At 28.3% G+C, this 16,498-nt stretch overlaps 1 protein-coding gene across 4 annotated transcripts in view; it reads left to right on the forward strand.

The window, feature by feature from the left end:
- Positions 1-1,215: 1,215 nt before the first annotated feature.
- The window catches only part of LOC136080829 (mucin-2-like), a 93,594-nt gene continuing 78,311 nt past the window's right edge, over positions 1,216-16,498 (forward strand). For 3 of the 4 annotated variants that reach the window (XM_065798081.1, XM_065798079.1, XM_065798080.1), the window contains exons 1-3: positions 1,283-1,420; positions 1,576-1,654; positions 15,022-15,123. In XM_065798081.1, coding sequence (XP_065654153.1) covers positions 1,576-1,654; positions 15,022-15,123 — 181 coding nt within the window. In that variant the 5' untranslated portion in view covers positions 1,283-1,420. Of the gene's footprint in view, positions 1,421-1,575; positions 1,655-15,021; positions 15,124-16,498 lie in introns of all 4 variants that reach the window. The other variant, XM_065798078.1, reaches the window with a different exon arrangement.

A 16,498-nucleotide genomic window follows, 5' to 3' on the forward strand; every position in this document is an offset into this window, starting at 1 on the left:
ATTGCTTATAGTTATCTCGGCTACATTGGTGCTGGTTAAACAACCCCAAAGATTTATATTCTTGGCACTATGATAACTCTTTCTGCAGACATTGTCTATAATTGTTTAGAAAATCAAGTATCTGTAGTTTATTGTAAAGTAATATTTCAAATAGGTAAAAAGGAGATTTGAAGTTGGTTTATTATTACTTAAAACAAAAGATTCTTTAGCTTTAAATAAATACAAACAAAATTGTGAGTTTTTGTTGAATACCGAAAATCTAAACTATTAGGAACTTAAATTGTATTAAAGAAACTTCCACGTCTAAACTTTTTTAAATTAAGGCTTTAAAGATTTAATTAATTTTCAAAATTGCCGACAAGTCAGTCTTACCTTGCAATGACAAAGTTACTGCAACAAAAAAAAAAAATTACTCTTAAAAGTAAAGTAAACAGAACACCATTTCATTTTGTCTTTGCTTTACTTTGATCTACGGTTCAAATACTATTTTTTTCTGTTTACTTGATGAAGTGCATCATAAGACATTTTGTCGAATAAAATCAATCAATTTTTTTAAAAGGGTTAAAGAAGTTCTCAATTAAAGTTTAGTTTTACTTTTTTTTGTATCTTTATTACAAAATTTGTTCACTCGTAAAACATCATCAATAAATATAGCATACTAACATGTGTGATATTTATTAATGATTTTAATATGTAATTGTGATATAACTTATACATTTTATTTTTCACTATTTTTATTTTAGCTTTAACTCTTGTTTGTATTTTCAAAGAATATTAATTATTTAATTTATTCAAAGAATATTAATTATTTAATTTTTTTAAAGAATATTAATTATCTAATTTTTTCAAAGATTATTAATTATTTAATTTTTTCAAAGAATATTAGTTATTTAATTTTTTCAAAGAATATTAATTATTTAATTTTTTCAAAGAATATTAATTATTTTGTACTTAAATAGGTTGAACTTATTTAGATAAGTTTTTTGTTTTGTAACAAATATAAAAAAAACTTTTCTAAAATGTCACACACACATGTTTCTTTTAATACAAAATAGCATAAAAAGCTATATAAAAAAAGTATAGCATAAATTAACACTGTATGATTTGCTCATACAGAAATAAATACAAGACGTCATTATTATGGTTACTGAGTTTTTACAAAGACAATGCCCGTAACCTAAGTTAAATTTTAAACCTATGCTCGGATTAAAAAATATAATAAGCATTAAATTTATTTGTAAAAAACATTTGTAATGTTTGCAGAGTTTTAAATTAGGCAATAATTAAATATGAGTAATTCATATTCACGTTTAAACATATTAAAGACAAGCTTAAAATAAGAAGTATATTAAAAACCAATAACAAAAGCTGAAACTTATTAAAAATTATTATTCATTGGGAGAAAAAAAAGTTGAACTAGGTGTGTTGTTTCTTAAGTTAAATGAAGCAATTAATAACTTTTTATTTTTTGAGTAGACCTTTAATTCAAATTTGCTTTGGTAATTTTTTTGACAAAGATATTTCTATTTAAATAGAACACTTTTATAAATTTTAATCAAGTTGTTTATGTTAAAGATGGTTTGCCATTGCAAAAAAAAAAAGATGTCATGGAAAAAATGGATATTTATTTTCATATGTATACAAAATTTGTTAAGTAAGCATTTTTTTTTTAAACTTTTCATAAATTTTCATTGAAGTTTCTATAATTTTTACTAAACTTATTGACTTTACTTAAAATATATTAAATTTATTTATAGTTCTAAAACTTTACGATATCGCATTACTATTTTTGTTGTTATTATTATTATTATTATTATTATTATTATTATTATTATTATTGTTATTATTATTATTATTATTATTAATCTTCAAAAAGAGCGATATTAGTTTGCAAAATCAAATTTGCTATAATTATTTTTTTTGTTTACAATTTTTGCTAATTCTAAGATTGCGGATTCCCCATCAAAATTTTGCTTTTTGGATTTGATTACCCCAAAAAATTCCTTTTGCTTAGTTTATCCTAAACACCCTTAAAAGATATTTTTATTTTAACTATTTATGTCCTCCAGTTCCTCGAATTCCAACCGAAAGCGTACTTTTTTTTTTAGTATTCTTTCATTTATTCATTGATATATAGTATTCAATATACCAGGTATTAGATAAACAGTAGATTATGCGAGCAACCTTTGATATATATATATATATATATATATATATATATATATATATATATATATATATATATATATATATATATATATATATATATATATATATATATATATATATATATATATATATATATATATATATATATATATATATATATATATATTAGGGTACTTGCTTTTGAGGAAATTTTTGAACTTCAATAAACTACCCCTTGAAATGTGGGACATTGATGTTAAAACTAACTTTGGAAAAAAATTAGCCTGATTGGACCGCTTTTGTGCCTCCTCCAGAGCCCATTTAATTTAAAAAAATGGTCAAAAAACGCCAAAAACGACTATGTTCGATAGGCTAGGGGGAGGTGATTACATAAAAACTTTTAACTGATTTTTTTAATATAATACAGGTATTGATTTATATTTTTAAATAAAAAGGGTAGTTAAGGCAGATTTTTATGCAAATTTAGTTATTTAGTTATTTATTTTATTATTATACTGTAGAAAAACCCAGGCAACGTAATAAAGTTTTTTTTTTTAAATTATACTTTTTATTGGCAAGTCTAAAATAATTAGAGACGCATCATTGAAGATTTTACAAATGATACATGACAAAAACGTGACGAGAGAGAACGCATAGAACGATAGAAAATAAAATTTCAAAAGATATTGGCGTGCTATACAAAGCCAAGAAGTTCTTGGCAAGAACTTATTAAACCAAAATTGTTTGAAAATCTTATATATCTTCCTCATTCATTGTTATATAAACTATGCAAATATTGCTTGGTGCAGCTCAAATGTAAATAAAATTAAATAACTGCTTAGTTGACAAAAACAAGCTGCAAGAATTATTTCAAGTAAAGGTCGATTCACACATTTTAAAGTTCTATTCAAAGATCATCACATACACAATGTTTTTTAGTTAAATCTTTATCGAATTCTTATTTTTATGTATTAACTTAATAATGAAATATCTCCTTTAATATTTTGTACACTTTTCAATAAATAAAAACTTTTCAGTTACATGTATCCTATACGATTTTTAAAGTTTAATTATGAGCAACCTAAAATGCACAATCTCTCTCACTTATTGTTTTTGTTGCGCCACTAATTAAATATATTTATAAACAATTTGAAAATATTTTTAATAAAGTGCGTTTTTTAAATATGTAAAGAAAAAAAATGTAAAAAATAATTGTAAATGCATTGATTCTACGCCATTGTTTCTGTATAAAAAATGGAACTTGTGGTACAGAAGTCATTGAAATTGTAGAATTAAAAGAATGTAGACAGAGCCGACAACACCGGGGTGTGGGGTAAGGATATGCTTGTTCCCCTTCCACTTTTTTCTAAAGGACTTTTTTTTCTAAAAAAAAAGATTCTATATATAGAAATTTTTTTCCAAAAATTGACGATTGAGCCCCTCCACTTCAAAACCCATGTCGTTGGCCCTGGTAGCACACCCTGTAAATATCCATGGCTAACATCACCCGAAAGGACCGAACAAATCCTTTTAGATGGGCATTATATAGACCTAGTGTGAACATTTAGAGCTGTTTTTGAAATCTTATAACTACGTCCGAGCCATTTTTTTCATTTTTAAGTTATATAAGAAAATAACCCAAATCCAAGATTTTCCAAAAAAATAAACAGCTCAAAATCATAAATTACAGTGATTTTTTTAAGTTGTAGGTATATAGAGATCATAATAAAATAATTTTAAGTCATTTCAAACATCCAAAAGTTTGTCAGAGCCATTTTTCTCATTTTAACGTTCTATGGTAAAATAAACACAAAGTGTAAAATTCCATAAAGCATATTTTCACAACTTGCTTGGTCTGGACAATATTTATGATAAAAAATAAACAGATTCTTACATATTGCAAATTTGAGACTAGAATTAAAAGCTTTCTTCACAAAATGCATAATCCAAAAACAGTTTTTAAATTTCTCAAAAAATTCTAAAATTTACAATTTCTAATTTTTTTTAGTCCAAAACATATATTTCTGAAAAAGTTGAGTTTGTAGGTGTTGTTTGTTACAGATGCTTGCTGTTATATTCAACAACACAATTGAAGAGTTGTTTTCCATATTCTGGATGAGTTGGGATGCGCTTGTACCGCTCCCAGTGAACCTTGAACCTTGAATGCATTGCTTCGGTTGCTTGTTCGCTGAAGATTCCGAGGGAGGTTTGATGTTTTTCTACAAATTCAGAAACATGGTAGAAAACAGCATGGACCTTAGGTGTCACCGATATTGGAAAGAATAGGAAAGAAGTTTTAAACTTCTGAATCATTTCTTTATAATTTTCATGCAGAGTTGTTCCAAAGCATGAAGTGACAACTTCTTTGAAATGTCTAAGAGTTTCAATGAAACCAAATGCTTGATAGGCACAAGCTTTTTCTGCCATTCTTTGGAGAATGTCAAGGTTTTGCAAAAGCTTATGACATTCATTGCCAGCAAAGTGTCCGCCATGGTATGGCTGGAGCTGAATGTGCAGCAAAGTTGGCCATTCTTTAGCACCAGGCCATAACTCAGAAAGATTCTTGAAAAGATGATTGACAATTCCAAGAAGAAGATGGAGTTCCATTGGTGGAATCACATCCAAAATGAGTGTTGAGTCATCGATTTTAATCAGTGGTGGATGGATTACATTGTCAAAATCTTTTGCTGATTTTGTATCCGATCCAGCTGCAACATAGGCTTCAAATCTCTCCTTGATTGATCCAAAACTTCTGGATGTTCCACATTCTGAGAGATTGTCAGAATCAATGTTGCACCAGCAACAAGGGTGTTTGCTTGAATGGGATTGAATTCCGCAAATGATGTTGGCCATCTTGAGATCGCATGAAATGCAGAAAGAAACATCATTTAATTGAATGATGTTCATCATCAATTTGACGTTCTCATATGTTTCAGAAACATTTTCAGTGATGGCAACTATGAGCTGCCGTTTGACACCTGTGTCTCGGGCAGATGAGCTTGTCAGCAAGCGAAGACTTTTTTGTTGAGGACTTCTTGTTTCATCATCTTCATCAGTTACCTTGATAACTGCTAAGCTCATTTTCAAGAATGATCCTCCTCCATCAATGCCAAGCTTGACAAAATGATTGGAGCCGTATTCCCTTGACAACAACACCTTGTTGGTTAAGTCCTCAAGATTTTTGCAGTGAATGATTGTTCTCTTCTCTTCAGCTTTTCCTTTTTCTGCTGAAATGTTGACAACTGATAGTTGAAAGAAATCATTCAACGATTTTCCTACAGCAGCAAACTTTTGCTGGAAAAATGGCTCAACTAGTCGAGTTTCTGTTGCTTTGTTAAGTGTTGAGCAAGTTGTCGCATTCCTGTGTTGGATAGTCCTGTGTTTAACTGAACATTTAACAAGCTTTGTATTGTAAGTGTTGAACTGGTTGATTTGCGTGCAAATGCTGAGCCTAAAAAGCAAATGAAATAAATTTAACAATTTTTTGTTACTTGTGAATGATTACAACAACAATAGTTATGAGTAAAAGTGATTCCCACAGAAGTTTATTATTACCTGGTGTTAATGGAAATAACTGCCCTCCTCTTGCTTGACTCAGCCGGACAGTTCCTCCAGGAGATGCATCCTTTGAGCTGATGATGGCAGATGCAATTTGCTCACCACCAACAGGATCTGACTGGACCAATGCTTGCAAGTTTTGGTGTCTTGTTCCGATTGTGCATGAATGTCTGAAACCTCTTGCAAGAATGGACAAACATTGTGCGCATCTTTTCTCTGATGACTGTAAGCGGGACTTTGGTGAAGAGCCAGGCTTAGAAGATTCACCTTGGTCAAGGTTTCTGTTCTGTTCTTTTGGTGCCAAGGGATGTTTCTAGTTGAGCTTGAGTTTTGCTATTTGGCAAATGAGGCAGTCACATGGACCAGATGTTCGTGTCAAAGGCTTGACAGTGATTGCAGAGAAGTTGTAGATTGCAGGAAGTTAAACACTTATGTCCCCAGCATCTCTTTTTTGCAAGAGAGTTCGGCAAGCATTGCAAATAGCCTGTGCGACTCTTTCATCTGCAAAGTCAATGTCTGTTTTCAACAATTTGTGAATTCTTCCAATGATAAAGTCATTAAACTCTCGGTCTCCTTTCCTCATGCAAAGAAAACAAACAGACTTTCTGCATTCTTCATGTGTTTTTGCTTTATTTGGCATTTTTGATGCTTTATGTCTTCATTTTAAAAAATGATCTTCATTCAACAAGGAAAAATAATTATGAATGTTTTTTATTTCATAAATTTCATGATAATCTTTATGTGTACACAATTTTTTTGTGTACATAATCTTATTGTGTACTTCATGCCAATGGAAGGGGGATGACAGGGAAGGATTTAACCCTTTTTAATTTGAAAAGTTAGTGCGTGCGTGCGTGCGTGTGTGCATGCGTACATGTACATAAAATCATTGCTGATGCTTAGTCATTACAAAGTAATTAAATTCAAATGAAATTCATTTTTTTTAATTTCCAATAATTATTTGACCTTCTGGGATGTTTGAAATGACTTAAAATTATTTTATTATGATCTCTATATACCTACAACTTAAAAAAATCACTGTAATTTATGATTTTGAGCTGTTTATTTTTTTGGAAAATCTTGGATTTTGGTTATTTTCACTATATAACTTAAAAATGAAAAAAATGGCTCGGACGTAGTTATAAGATTTCAAAAACAGCTCTAAATGTTCACACTAGGTCTATATAATGCCCATCTAAAAGGATTTGTTCGGTCCTTTCGGGTGATGTTAGCCATGGATATTTACAGGGTGTGGTAGAAAAAAAAAATTGAAACTCGTGTTTAAAACAATTTCTTTAAAAATTTATTTGTATTTTCCTATTATGTTTGTTTGTTTTGTAGTTTACTTCGAGTCGCTTTTAAGTTTAATAAAATCTCTCAAGAATTGTATTTGTATTATTTAAATGCAATTTAAATGTTATTTATGCAATTTTTTAGTTTCAAAAAAGATTAAAAAAAGGTTTGTCTTAATTGCAGTAACATTACTTAACAATATTTTTGATGATTCATTTGAATAATATGTCTTTGAAACGGAAGTTATCTAGTGTGGAAGGAAAAAGTTTAATAAAGAAAAGATTGGTATACTATTACTTTATTCTATTTAAGAAGCGTTGTCTTATTAACTTCTCTACTGTTAAGAATACATCTTTTCTTAGCCTGTAGCAAAAGATGTATTCTGTAGCCTGTAGATGTATTTTGTAGCCTGTAGTAATAGCAGTCGTTTGCAACTACTGCAACTACTACCTTTTTACAAGGTACTACTTCAATTCCTAGTGGTTTTGACAATACTTTAGATCCTGTCATTACTTCTTCTTATTCTTCTTCTGTTGGCGCTGCATCTATGATTACTTCGGCTTGATGTAACTCTAGATGCAAACTTTGTTCCCTTTTCTTGTTTTCTTTAACTTTTTCAAATACAATGTTTTCAAATTCACATACGAATTTGAAAATATTGTATTTGAAAGCCATATTTTATACCATAAAAAACATATTTAAGTAATAAATTTCCACAGAAATCTTCCGTGAAATTACGAAAAGTTACGTGAAAAATAAGAACTAGTATCATCAGTTCGCTGTGTAACTTAACTTATATAGAAATGTTCTAAATAATATTCGGTTTATGTTACCGTGTTTGAAATATTCAAGCAATTTGCATTTCATTTATAATATATCCATGCATCGGGCCGTAGATACACAGATTTCTTATTTAAATATTTAAAACTCCGGTTGTTTAAAGTTTTTTTACCTTTTTTTTACTTGAAATGAGTTACAATGTGTGCAATACGGCAGCGAATACATGGTATTTGATACCTTAAAGTAAACTTATGGAATCCTAACGTTTTTCTATTTCGCTCAATGTATATGAAATTAGTATTACAACAGAATTATGTTATTCATTTAAGAGGCAGGTTGCTTGCGTCCCTCCTCATCAAAGCCTCCCAGTTTAAATAAGTTGTTCACGTCCAAGAAAATACTTACCACTAGCGCATACGGAATAGCTCTACCGCTTGTACATATATTTGTAGCTTCTATTGAGTTTAGTGAACTACCTGTTTAGTTAAAGTCAGCCTATGTTAGTCCTCCATTTAGAAAAGGAGGTAAACTATCGCCTTTAAATTATTGCCCAATTTCACTTACTTACAAGGTATAGAACGTTGAAGAGGTTGTGCTCAACCCCTTCAAGGTGCAAGAGTTAATTACGAATTTCCTAAATCCTAATAACCTTTCAAAAAATCAACACGGATTTTTTAAGAAGCTCTTGTTCAACTAACCTTAATGAATCATTAAACGCAATATTATATTATTTATATTAAAATATACCTGTATATACATATGTATATAATATACTTAGGCTTCGCAAAGCCATTTTATTTGGTGCCCCATAAAAGACTACTCCTGAAACTTAAATGTTATGGGATTTCTGGTACATTGTTAAAATATATGAAAGTATTTCTAAAAAATAGAAGGCAAAGAGTTGGGAAAAATTGTATCATCTTGGAAAGATATATGCAGTAATGTGCCGCAGGGCTTTGTTATTGGCATTTGTATATAAATATATAATATTTTAAAGATATATGCCAAAAGTATCATCAAGGATTGATTGTGAAACAAGTGTTAACCTATTTCAAACTGACTTAGATTAAGCTGTCAACTGGTTCATCAAATGGCAATTAAAGTTTAGTTTTAAGAAGTGTTTGATAAAGCACTTTAGCAAAAATAACCCCAAAAAAATTTATTTTATGCAAAAATAAATTTTTTTTATTTTTGCGTGTCACTGTCGCTAAAAAAGATCTGACTTAAAATAGAAAAATCAAGTAACTCTATGTGCAAGTAAAGCAAATAAAAGTTTTGGATATTTTAAAGAGTACATTTATTAGGTTTAAAGAGTCCATATCTTAAAAATGAAATTAATTATTTCGAAAATGAAATTAATTATTTCGAAAATGAAATTAATTATTTCGAAAATGAAATTAATTATTTCGAAAATGAAATTAATTATTTCGAAAATGAAATTAATTATTTCGAAAATGAAATTAATTATTTCGAAAATGAAATTAATTATTTCGAAAATGAAATTAATTATTTCGAAAATGAAATTAATTATTTCGAAAATGAAATTAATTATTTCGAAAAAGTATTGTGCTATAATAATAATATCGCCACTAAAAAGATTAGGTTATGAGAAACAGTGGCGTGGGAAGCCCTAGGTTATGAGAAACAGTGGCGTGGGAAGCCCTAGGTTATGAGAAACAGTGGCGTGGGAAGCCCTAGGTTATGAGAAACAGTGGCGTGGGAAGCCCTAGGTTATGAGAAACAGTGGCTTAGAAAGGTTTTTAAATGTTTGAAATAACCAATTTTTAAACATAAAAAATATTCCAAACTTTTTTACATTTATATATATGACGAAAAGGTTTTCCACAAACAAAAAATTACTGTAATAGGAAAATGAGAAAAAGAAACCCTAAAATCTAGGCCTTCCATATACGAGAGGACAGTTGAATTATTTATTTTTTTCTAAATATAAACAAGTTGTGTATTCATCGACAGATTTCAAGTTTTATGTTTAAATTATTCAGTGTTCAGATTTTATGATCATGTAAAGAACAACCCCCCTTAATTTAAAGAGGTAACAAACTTTACATGGTCATAAAAACTGAACACTAAATAATTTAAACACAAAAAATTTGAAATCTGTCGCTGAATACATAACTAGTTTATATTTATGAAAACATTCTTTAAGTGTTTATACCAGGGGTCGGCAACCAGCTGCTCGCAAGATAAATTTGATGTTAAAATTTTGATGTTAAAATGCAGCTCTCTTGCTCCATGCACAAATACTATTATAATATTGAAAACAAGTTTGTAGCTCTTTAAAAACTGGAAAAATCTTATATATTGAAAGCTTTGGCTCTTTCGTCTTAAAAGATTGCCAACCCCTGGTTTATACAAATTATCAAACATAATAAATTATTTGTATAAACTCCTGGTTTAAACAAATGCATTATTTTGTTATATTAGAATCTATAAAAAATTATTTGATTTCAATGTGAAATTGAATAAGTCTAAAGTTAAAGTAAAGAAGATAAATATTTTAATAAATATTTAACATTATCTAGGAATGGTTACTACCTAGGTAAAAAAAATATGCATATTTCTTAACTTACAGATGATTAGTTATATATATATTTTTTATGTTTGCAATTAATAGTTGTAATATAAAAACATAAAAATATAGCTTTTCATGTGATAGAAGACCTTGTCAAAAATTTTAATATCTACGATTTTTTTATCATAGTAAGAATTATGGAAAACATTGAGAAATATTATCCTCCATCAAAATTTTAATGTTTCTCTTTGTTCTTTTAAATTTCATAACTGCAACAATTTTTCTATTAATGACATAATATCGACTTGCAGTTCTTTGATAGGTAGCGTGAATTTAATTTTTTTACCGTCTATCATGCACTGGAAGAAGTTCAAACCAAAAGTGTTGCATGTAGCAACCAATTTTACTTCTTTTAATTTTAGAATTTTATTTCTATTTACTTTTTGTTCAGAGCAAACCTAGGTAATCCTAAATTAATTTTTATATTTAAAAAATGTTCATCAGCTAAAAGTTGAATTAAAATTTTTTTTCTAAACATTTTTCTTTTAATCACTTTTTCTTAAAATTGTAAACTACTATTATTACAACTATTTAAAATGTTTTTTTTTTTCATTTTTTTTTATTTCTAAAGGAGGGGTGGGGTGGGGTGGGAAGAAATAGTTGTTGACATAATAGTATAGGGAGGGTCTCTGAAATTTAAGAGGTCGTTGACAAGGGGAGGGGAAGGGGAGGTAAAAATTGTCAGAAAATTGTTAACATAAGTAAATTGATAAGGAAAATGTTGTTCGTTTTTAATTTTTAAAAGTGAAGTTGTCGTCAAGTATAATAGACACGTGTTCCTAATTATATTTTAATTTAAATTAGTGAGCATTTAATTTAAAATGGTAAACAATTTATACTAGCGTAGACCTCAAGCTTAAAGTTATGTAAAAATTGATTACTTTTATACTTTAATGTAAGGGTATGACATTGCGTTAGTACAGTGTAGGAGTTGTCTATTTATTAGATCCTGTCTTCCTTTATTTTTTTTTAATCAGTTAAAAAAAGCTCACCATCACTGTCACTGTCTTTTTCTGCCAGTTAACTACTGTTAACTAGCAGAAATCTTAGCCATTAGTTTCAAGTGGTTTGCAGCCTTACCGAATCAATCGAATTAGGCTACATCAATCAAATTAGGCTAGTAGTGTTTTTTATGATTTTCTTACACAAGTGTATTTTTAAGTAGCAGCAATTCAAAAACTGAAACATTATTAAAAAAACCCATAATTTTTTTTCACTTTATACCCCACTATTATTATAACCACGTGATCTTCACCATTGAAAGAATCGCAGTTTTTATTCATTTCTAAATAGTGGCAACGTTTGCTATACTGTATAAATTTGATAATTTTTTGAAAACTAAAAAAAAAAAAGTTTAGAACCCAAAAAACATTGACTTAAAACATCAAACTACAAAAATTAAATCTTATAAAAATTATTCTCAGTCCTTGCACACGAATTCAATTGTTTCGTGATAACTGATAATACCAGGAATACACGACCAGTTTGAACACTTTTCACATGCAACCTATTAGCTGCGTGTAACTTCGTCCCAGAGGCTTCCGCGGAATAGCAAAGATGATTGATATGATAGAGATTATAACAACATAATTTTATTCCAATTGCCAGCTCATACAAGTCATTTTTTGCAACCGCTAGTTGTTGGAGTTTTTAAATTTGCAAAAGCAGAATGGAGGGAAATTGTAGAAGTTTACTAAAAACTGTCTGTTACATAAGAATTTAGAAATTCTTATTTAAGTAACAGACAGTTTAATTAAATAAGAATTTCTGATAAGGATTGATAACATATAAAAAATTGATTAGATTAAAATTGATAGCAATTAAAAAATATTTATAGTATCAATATATGGTTGAGTCGTATTTTTGTACATAAACAAAAAAAAGCGAAAACTCAACTAAGAATATTTAAAATTAAAAAGGGTTTTACCAAATATTATTGCATAATTATGCAACATCATGATAAGCAAAAGAAAAATGTTTTAATATGTCTAATAATAAAAACTCGTTTTTAAAATATTTTTAAATTTTTGTTCTTTTCTTTTTAATATATTCAAACCTCATTAGCTGATTTGAAAAGTTTGACAAAATCATTAAAAACTACGATTTTGTTTGTGACTGAATTTCTCCCAACAAACTCATGTTAGTTTGTAAATAAAGTTTGTAAATAAAGACATGTAGCACTTTGTTTTCTTTTATTGTAACTCTTGTCTCAATAGAACGAAATACTCGTGGTTAAGGCATTTTTGTAATTAAAAAAGCGCGATAAAAATGAAGTGTAAAAATCAGAGGTTAAAGTAGAATAGAAAGTCAAGTGGAACGGTTTTAAAAAGTTCAAATTGTTTGAACAAAGGGAAGCCGAATAGCCCTTTCGGGTACGGAATCAGTCCAACAAATTTTTGCTGTAGATGTATTTATTTTAGGTGCTGTATTTCGAGGTCTCGCGTGATGACCAATACAACATCTGTCCACAATTATTTGCTTACGTCAAATGTTTTAATTAAATGGTTATATTAAGAAAAAAAACTTTAAAATGAGCTAATTTCTAGTGTCCAAACAGAAACGTGACAACATAAACAAGAAATAGTTCTGTTTATGAAACTGTTTTAGTAAATTTACAACTTATTGAGTTTTAGTAAACTTACAACTTATTAATTTAGTTCAAAAAAGTAAAAAAAATATTATATCAACTTGATGCTCTCGCGTTTCGGGCAGAGGGGTTTCAATTTTTTGGGCTTTTTTTGTTCCCATGCTTTATGCAACTTCATTTTTTTGAAAAGCATCTTTATTTGATATAAGCATTCAAAAGGTTGGAGTGCGGCCGTGGCGCAGTGGTGTTAGAGCGCTTGCTTTAGAAGCAGGAGATCCAGGTTCGATACGAGCTCTCGACATATTTTCGCGTCACGGTAAGTAAGGAGGCGTGCACTTCCTGGTTAATTGCACTTTCACGGTGCTCTGTGACAAGACCGTTATGTCTTCTTGGGGCACCTAAATAACAAAAAATAGTTTTCTCCTTGAATGGTTAGCTAGCTCATACAAAAAGTTAGCTATATCAAACACAAAAAAAAATTTTAAATTAAAATCTCAACGAATTGTTTTATTTTATTATAATTTTTTATAGATCATTCATAAATTACGCTAGTTTAAATTTAATTGTAAGAAAAAAATAAAAAGTTTTTCCTCGCAGAGTCATAAATTTAAGCAAAAGTTAAAATAGTTTAAATTCAATAAAAATCAGCGCGCTTATGTGAAAATGATTGACTCTAATGAGATAAATTAGGCGTTGCGTAATTTACGGACAAACCCATTGTAAAAAAAAAAATATCAAATATAAAAAAAAATCAATAATAAAAATCAAATATAAAAAAAAATCATATATAAAAAAAAATCAAATATATAAAAAAAATCAACTTAAAAACGAGGTGGATCGGTTACAAAGAAATATCGAGCGAAGCGGAAAGATTTCTTGGTTTGTCAGCTAAGGAGGAACGGCGTTCCCCTGCATTCCCCCTACTTGCGTGCCCCTACTTTAACCCCTAGTAAAAGTATAAAAAAATATTATTTTGATAAACTCTTTTTATATTATTGGTTTCAAAGTTTATTCTTTTTCTTTAATTTATTATTTTATGCAAACTCTTTTGTTCGAAAACAAAATAAGTTTTTGATTACTTTTTAATACACATTAGCGAGTTGCGTTTTTTACTGAATTTGTTTACATATATAAAATACGAGTCTACCCAATATATATTTTTAAAACATTTTTCCATATTCTGCATTGTCTTCCAATTTATTATTCAGTTTTCCTTTTAAAGATCCTACAAAAATATTAGAGGTAACAATAAGAGAACTAAAACTTTTTTGAAATTAGCGGAAGCCTACGGTACCGTAGGCTTCCGCTAATTTCAAAAAAGTATATACCGCGGTATAAGAAAAAATTATATATTTTTTAAAAATTAAAATTCGATTTACAAAATTAGTACTAATATTAATTTAAATTTTAATCAGTTCAATTTTATTAACATTTTTTTTTTATGCAATATTGAAGGCATTTCATCGAGCAATACTACTAAGTTTGTTGCATTGTTGTTGTTGGCTAATACAAGAAAAACTAATTTAAACATAGTTAATGTGTTTAATGCAATAAATGCTAAATTTATAAGTATTTATGATGTTGCAAACCAAATAGCCATGAAATAGTTTATTAAATTCAACTATTGAAGTAAGAAGAGTAAACAACTTTAAGAGTAATATAAGTAATTCGTCATCAAGTAAAGTCCTTGCATAACATAACCTGAGCAAGCATAACATAATTGTCAATTATTTGTTCATTATCTATCTTAGATTATTGTTAAAGGCTATCAGAGATCCAACATGGCACTAAATCTACAATAGAAAGATTTATTGTGCAAAATATATTTAAGACTCACTTTGAATTGCGTTTTTGTTTCCTTTTTCAGGTAAGTAATAAAAACAAAAAAATAACATTAGAAAATAGCATAATAACGGGGTTCAATGTAGTTATGATTTACAAACAATTTTAAATTTTGTAATAATATCACATTCATTTATTTTATTGTTACATTAAAAACAAAAAACAAGCAAATGAATTATTTTGAAATCACTGATTATATATTCTATTTTTAAACTTTCAGCAACAACAGCATCAGATGATTCAACAACAGCAACTGACTCTCCAACAACAGAAGCCTCAACAACAACAACCGAATCTCCAACAACAATAGTTTCTACAACAGGTAATCCTTTAACTATTGAAGGTTTTCATATTGTTTTGATTTAGTTTATGTTATTTTTACATAAATTTGTTTTGAGGCTATAAGAGTTAAATGCACTCTAGGTTCTAAGACAAGATAATGCTTACATTTTTTATATTTTTATTTTTGCATATAAAATATGCACCAGTGATAGATCTTTGATTTATAAGTATTTCAAATAACTTAATGTTAAAAATTTTCATATCAAGTTATTACTTTTATTAACAATGAATGCTTTTTTTTCACAATGTTTTAAACAAGTATAAACATAAAAATGCTTGGATTTAAAAATGTAAAAGGTAACTATATGGAATTCTAATAAGTTGAAAATTTAAGACCAAACAGTTCTTCCACTGATTTAAATATATTGTTTTTAAAAAAAAATTTCATTTTTGTTATTTTATTTCTCTTAAACTAGAAAAATAATTTTGTTTAAAGGATTTTTGTAATTATAACAACAACGAGTTTTGTACAAATGTATTTCAATCATGTTTAAATATGACAGAAACAACAACGGTTGAGTCAACAACAACAACTGAAGCTATTATCAATTAATAAGAAGTTATTATCTCTAGATCCATCTTCTAAAACTCATTCTTGTTTTTTTTGTCATTTAGCAAAGTCTCATTCTTCTACTGTATCTGTCCCTGCATGCTTTAAAAACTTTTATTTGTCCTGTTTTTTTACCCCGCACTTCGACCTTTTGGAACTTTCTCCCATCTTCATGTTTTCCTGACACATACAACCTGTAACTTTCCAAGTCTACTGTTAACTGTTTCCTTGCTCAACAACTTTATTTTTTTTTCATAGTAACTACCGCTTTAATAGTGGTTGCATTCAAGCTTGTTGGAAGTGAATTAGATTTGGCTTTAATTTTAAATTAAAAAATTTATAAAAGTTGTACTAAAATGCAAATTATAGTTCAATATCTGATTCCTAATTTGGTATCAACTAAACAACTAAGTGTTGCATTGGTGATATTTGGGTAAAGTTAAAGAATTTATTATTGAAAAAATTGCTAAAGATTTACTATTCATTTACTTTACCCATTTACTATGTACTTAACCCATTTACTATCTATACGGTGAAGTTGTGTCTTTGTGGTCTTTTTTTTTTTTCTTTCTAATGCGGAAGTGGTGTAGTGGTTGAACAATAAAAGCAATATTCTTACAAACAAAATGCTGAAAGAAGTAACTTAAAACACGAATACTGAGTATGCTTGTTTTTAATTTGTAAAAATTTTTCTCTACAGCAAAAATATTGACTTTATCAGTAACTAATTCAGTATTATTGTTCAGATCAACATACTTTCTTAATATATATATATGTATATATATATATGTATATATATATATAT

Source organism: Hydra vulgaris, chromosome 05 (genome assembly GCF_038396675.1).
Source record: "Hydra vulgaris chromosome 05, alternate assembly HydraT2T_AEP".
In the NCBI taxonomy this organism is placed as follows: Eukaryota; Metazoa; Cnidaria; class Hydrozoa; order Anthoathecata; family Hydridae; genus Hydra; species Hydra vulgaris.